This window comes from Trichechus manatus, unplaced genomic scaffold, assembly GCF_000243295.1.
Source record: "Trichechus manatus latirostris isolate Lorelei unplaced genomic scaffold, TriManLat1.0 scaffold00014, whole genome shotgun sequence".
Taxonomy (NCBI): Eukaryota; Metazoa; Chordata; class Mammalia; order Sirenia; family Trichechidae; genus Trichechus; species Trichechus manatus.
Genome location: NW_004443950.1, coordinates 18,464,300 through 18,470,781, shown reverse-complemented (window position 1 = coordinate 18,470,781; position 6,482 = coordinate 18,464,300). Strand labels below are relative to the sequence as shown.

At 37.0% G+C, this 6,482-nt stretch overlaps 1 protein-coding gene across 1 annotated transcript in view; it reads left to right on the top strand.

The window, feature by feature from the left end:
* LSM14A (LSM14A mRNA processing body assembly factor) overlaps nucleotides 1–6,482 on the top strand; it is a 78,279-nt gene that overhangs the window by 28,385 nt on the left and 43,412 nt on the right. The window contains exons 4-6 of the mRNA XM_023726783.1: nucleotides 3,188–3,310; nucleotides 5,518–5,694; nucleotides 5,984–6,049. Coding sequence (XP_023582551.1) covers nucleotides 3,188–3,310; nucleotides 5,518–5,694; nucleotides 5,984–6,049 — 366 coding nt within the window. The remainder of the gene's footprint in view (nucleotides 1–3,187; nucleotides 3,311–5,517; nucleotides 5,695–5,983; nucleotides 6,050–6,482) is intronic.

Sequence of the window (6,482 nt, the reverse complement as noted above, 5' to 3'; positions counted from 1 at the left end):
AGTAATAGACGCTTTTACCCTGAGATGGAGAATAAAGCAAAGCAAGGATGTCTCTCACCATTTGTATTTAAAGATTGGAAAAGACCTAAAACTGTCTTTATATGAAGGCAACATGATTGGGCACATAGGAAATGCAAAAGAATATTCAAACCACTAGAATGAATAAGTGAAATAAGCATGGTAGGGAGGGGACATGTAAATATACAAAAATCAACTGTAGTTTTGTGCTGTTGTAGAGAAAAACTTGAATGCTGTTTCAAGCTAAATCAGAGGTTTATTAAAGGTTTAAAACAGTTGCAATTGGGGAACCACGTAGCCCATTTGAAAATGGAACCAGGTAGTCTGGGGCAGTTTTGTTATACAAGTATTCCTATGAGGTAAAAAGAGGAACCAAACCATAGGGAGGGCAGTTACAGGAAAATCAATGAATATTATAATAATCACACTCTGATTGGTTACTGATTATTAGTAGTACAGTTAGTGATTACAGCTAGTTTTACAGAATGTTTACATCATGGTCACAAGATGCTTACATGTATTTTCTTTGTCTTGCAAAAATATCTTGGTAACAGCAGTCTTCCTGAGTATGTGTATTTTGAGGGGTGCAGATGGTCACTTGGTTAAGACCCCTTGGGGCATAGAGTTTCACATCCTGGTTTTGACCACTGAGGAAAAACATCGCTGTTAATCTAGAAATCCAGATTAAAATTAGACAGCAGGGTCAGCATATTGTGCCTCTGTCTCCCTGACTGCACTGGAAGCTGTCTTTTCCTGAGACAGTACTCTAGAACAAACTCTGTGGCCTGTTGGCCAAATCCAGCTAGCCACCTGTTTATTTATTTATTGGAACACAGTCCCCCCACCCCCCATCATTTATGTGTTGTCTGTGGTTGCTTTCTCGAGTCAGGAGCAGAGTTGAGTAGTTAGGACAGATCATATGGCCCGCAATGCCTGAAATATTTACGGTTTGGCCACTTACAGAAGAAATTTGCCAGTATCTGATCTGGAACAGATAATCGGGAAATGAAATGTAAAATACTCACTACTTACAGTTGCATAAATAAACATCAAATACCCAGGAATGAATTTAACAAAAGGTATTTTTAAAACCTCTACAATGATAGTTCTCCACGGTGGGGGGATAATTTTGCCCCCGGGGGATATTTGACAATTGTCTAGAGACACTTTTGGTTGTTACAACTTGGGTGGGGGTGCGGCACGGGAGCCGCTGGCATCTAATGGGTAGAGGCCAGAGATGCTGCTTAACATTTTACAGTGGATAGGACATCCTCCCACAAAAAGGAATTACCTGGCTCAAAATGTCATTTTTGCCAAGGTTAAGAAAACCCTGCTCTGTGGTGAAAACCACAAAACGTTGATGAGAGAAATTAAAGAAGATCCAAAGAAATGGGAAGTTATCCATGTTTATGGATTGAAAGAGTTGATATTTTTAAGATGGCCCTTTCCCCCGAATTGACTTAAAAATTCAATGCAGTCTTGATCAAAATCCCATCAGACTTTAGTTTAAAAATTGAAATTGTTATCCTGGTTCTAAATTTTATATGGAAATACATAGAACCTAGAATAGCCAAAGCAGTCTTGAAGAAGAATAAAGTTGGAGGTTTGTACCACCTGATTTCAAGACTTTCTGTAAAGTTACAGTAATCAGAACTGTGAATTATAGATATCAGGATAGAGAATAAAGAGTATAGAAATAGACCCATTTAAGTATTGATTTACAACAAAGGTGCCAGTGCAGTTGAATAGAGAGAGAAAAATATTTTTAACAAACGGATATCCATTTGGAAAAAAAGGAATCTTGACCCCTGTCTCATACCATACACACAAAATAATTTAATTTGAGATAGATTGTAGACCTAAATCGATAGCAAAATTGGGGTAAGAGGTGGGGTATGACCAGGAAGTGGGAGAAGAGATGGAGGAAATAAAAAAGTTTGCTAACCATTGAATGGGTAATTCCGGGGGGCAGGTAGTAGGGGGTTGAGTCAGTGAAGAAGCACAGAGCAGCATGGAGATACGAATACACATCATCAGAGTGGCTTATATATTGGGCATTGCCCAGGAATGCTAGGGATCACAAAATGGGTTCAGCTGCCCACAGAATCATTGAGAGCACTGGTCTTAACAACCAGGGATGTTGTGGTAGGTTATGTTAGGCCTTTTCTGGGTAGCTGGGGCTACAGCCTGACTGAATTACACCTCCAAGGCAGTCCCCGTGTCTCTCGTTGTCTGAAATATTGTACTGTGTACTGATGCCCCATTTTAGGAGGGATATGAACAACCAGAATTCATTAAATTAGGAGCAGTCCAAAAAAAAAAAAGAAAGAAAGGAGTCTTAAAGACCATGTGAAGTAAGCGGTGGTTGAAGGAATCTGAGTTGAATAGCCTGAAAATGAGAAGATTGCAAGGGCATGATCATAATCTTTAAATATTTCAAGGGCAAACGGGTAAACTGCTGTGGGCTAGACTAGTGAAAATAAGGAAAGTGAGAAGGAGGTAGATAAGGAGGGCCTTCTAGACTGAGGTCAGTAGTTTGAACCTTTATCTTGAGGGCAGTGGAAAGCCACCGAAGGGCCCTAAGCACTATAGAAATGTGATTATATTTGTATTTTATTAAAGATTATGTCGGCTGTTAAATAATTAAGAAGAAAATACGGTATATGAAAAATGATGAATGAACCTTAAGTACTATAGAAACTTAGAGGGTAAGATTGACATTGACATAACCCAGTATGGCAGAGTGTGGAACCCTTCCAGGAAGTTTGTTACTCAGATTACCAGAACTTTTTGCTGTTGCTTAGGCAGAATGCAGCCATAGTAACATCCTCAGGGAAAGCATTAAAGCTAGAGTCCATTTTCTGTTGCCTTAGAAGTGCTAGAAAAACTTCCAGCGGACATACCTGCTAATTTGGCTATTTGTGCAGAGACTTGGTATTAAAATAATTGAACCTTAATGTTGGTTGAGAATTTACCATCTCTGCTACTTCTCTGATGTGGGTCCGTGCTGTCCCATCTGCAGGCAATACTCTGTTATAAAAATTAATTAAGTGTTATGGGAGGGATCATAAAATAAGCGTTATCATTAAAATACTATATTATTTTATATAATCAAAAGGTTTATTTTTTTTTTAATTTCTGTCTTTAATTAAAAAACTACCTCTCAAAGCTGGAAGCTCCTTGACGTCCTTTGGAACGGAAACACCAAGCAGCGGTACCTTAGCCCAAAGCAGTGCGGTTGGTTCTGCCTTCACACAGGATACCAGATCTCTAAAAACACAGTTATCTCAAGGTCAGCCGTCTTTTCCTTTCTGAACTTCTATAATGATTTTATCTTTGAGTGTAAGAGCTTTTGCAGTTTGTAAATCACATGTATAATTTTGAATTTGGTTCTGTTTAAATTTTTCTCGATTGTCCTATTGCTAGAAATAATGTGATTGAATTACTTCACTTCATTTAGACTGCTGTACAGTTCTTAGATCATGAAACTGAAATGGTGAGCATTTTCTGAAGTTGACATGTTTTTTTTTTTGTAATTATATAACTTGCATATTCAGTTATATTAAATCAGTCCCACATTCACCATGAGGATGAACTGTCCTTGATGAATTTGAAATATCAGCTGAAAAAACAAACTATTCATTATGCTGTTGTGTCTTCCCTAGCTGCCTCACAGCATCTGGAGCAGTGGTTCTCCATGTTGGCCACCCAGCAGAGTCTGAGGTGCTTCTGAAAAGTGTATATGAGAATTTAGTATGATAAACGTATCATTTTTATTCAGTAAATGATGTTTGGGTAGACAACTGGCTGATCGTTTGGGAAAAATAACTCTAGATTCCTTGTCTCATAACTAAGCACTAGAATAAATGTTAAATAGATTAAAAGGTTAATTTTTAAGTACATATTTATTAGATGAAAGTTTGAGGTATAGTTCTAGAAAGCAATGTCAAAGAAGAGAGAATCTTCATTTTAAATTTCACCAACTAAAATTTCTGAATTTTACAAAAGCAAAACACCTCTAATTTTCTTTTAGTTGTGATAAGGATGTGAAAATCACTCAAGGGTTGTGTTTATATTATGCTGAAATGGTTTCTTGGTTTCTTCCTAATAATATGCCCAGTATCACGGGTATTTCCCTGTTTATAACAAAGTTGACTAATAGACTGTAATAGTAAATTGCTTTTTTTAAGTACACAGGAATGAGCTTATTGGCTGTGATTGCCCCATCCCTTAGGGTTTTCTAGTACTTGGGAGTCACAGGGTCTTTTCTCAAAGAAAAGCCTTGATGAAGTAAGTTTTATAAACATAAGTGATCACTTAATGTATTTTTGTAAAATTAAATACAGCAATAGACTTTTCTAAAGAAAAACAAGTATAAGTGGGTCTAAAATGTTTTCTCATAGGCTAAACTGTATATAAACCACCATGATTTTTCCCATTATAGTCAATGGAAAAATTACATTGTCTTTATTAATGGCAAAGTCAGCTCAGGCACTGGGCTGGAAATAGTAATACAAATTTATAATTGCATACTTTAGATAACTATAAATTTGGTCAATATTACTACTAAACTGTCCCTCCAGCATCTGAGTGCATGATAACTAAGCGTTGTCGGCACCCATCAGTTCGCCAGTTGTTTGGAGCCTGTGCAAACATGCACAGGCTGATAGTAGCATTTGCAGCATATTTGGGAGTGTTTTCACATAAAACGAGCAGATTTTTAAGGAAACATTATATTTTGGTGCAGCATCAGGGGATTTGAGAACACCCTGAGCAGAGATTTATCACAAACATTACAGGGGCAAAAAACATGATGGGAACATTCTTCTGTGCAGACTGTGACCAGGTGTCAACGTCATAAAAGAAAAAATGGGGTTTGTAAGTACACAATTCATATTAAGCAAAAACTTGCCAAGAAATCTTTCAAACCTGTTTAATTTTATAGTCCTTTACTTCCTGATAATAAAAATTTAATGGAGATAATATCTGTAGATACAAGGGTATCACTTTAGTCACATATTCAGAAAGTACTAAAAGGGTAAAGCCTCTGTCAATAATGGCTAAAGTGTCAGCGTAATCTTGTGGTTGTGGTTATTAGGGAAAGCCTGCATCTGACCTCCGTACAACATGATCTTTGATGATACTTATAGGGAGTCTTGTACCAGGGAATAGTGTTTTATGCTTTGTAGATTAGTATATATGTGTGACAATTTTTGAAAACTTAATTAAACCTTATTCCACTCGGTAAAAATACAGATGAAGGTTGTTTTTTTTTTGTTGTTTTGTTTTGTTTTTAATGTTTCTCTATTAACCTGGTGACCAGCCCACTAGGGGTAACCAGTTGTAAACTCTGGTCTAATAAGTAGGTGGATTCAAGTTTGAGCTAAGGATTTGAATCGATAGAAGTAAAACTCTAGACACACTTTTTCTTGTAGGGTCTAGATTATTTTGAAATCCCCAAAGGATAGGGTAGTTTCTTATCTCTCGGTTACATTCTAGGTCGTTCAAGCCCTCAGTTAGACCCTTTGAGAAAAAGCCCAACCATGGAACAAGCAGTACAGACCGCCTCAGCCCACTTACCTGCTCCAGCACCTGTTGGGAGAAGGAGCCCTGTATCAACCAGGCCTTTGCCATCTACCAGCCAAAAAGCAATAGAGAATCAAGAGCACAGGCGAGGTAGAACTTTAGCTATTTACTATTCCTTAATTGACTGATCAGTATTTTCCATTTACACTATATTCATAAAAAGGATTTACTGTATGTCAGTGATCCTAGAAAGTTTAAGCTGAACTTAACAGAATGTTCTTCAGTCTTTCAGATTTGACTCATAGTGGTGGGGGGGGGATATAGATTTTTGTGGGCATTGCACAGGTTTTGTGTTGGAGGGTTTTCCCCGTTTCTAACCTTACAGAAGTTCTTGATTATGTATCCTGAACTGATTTGTCACTTTGTATGTCTTCTATAGTTGAAGCACACAAAGTTTCAAGGCCAGAAAATGAACAACTTAGAAATGATAACAAGAAACAAGTAGGTAAGTGACTTGGATCTAAAAGCCATTTCCTGTGCTTCTCAATGGGGAAAACATTTTCAATGTGTGGCATATAGTTACAGTTAAAAAAGCAAAAGACAGGAGTCGGTGACTAGAAAGGAATAGCGCAAGGGAGTTCCTTTTGGTGACAGAACAGTTCTTAATCTTAATTATAGTGGTAGTTATATGAATCTATATATGTAATAAAATGTCATAGAACTGTACACAAAGATGTACCAAAAAATGAGTGCATGCAAAACTGATGAAATCTGAGTAAGGTCTGTAGTTCATATATATATATATGTATATATATGCAGTCCTGGAGTAAACCTACTTGACGGTAGGCAATTGTCTTTTAAAGTAGTCTTGAGTTTTGTCTCTTAGTAGAATGTTTTCCATTGTATTTACATTTACATTGCTTATGAATTCCTCTTTT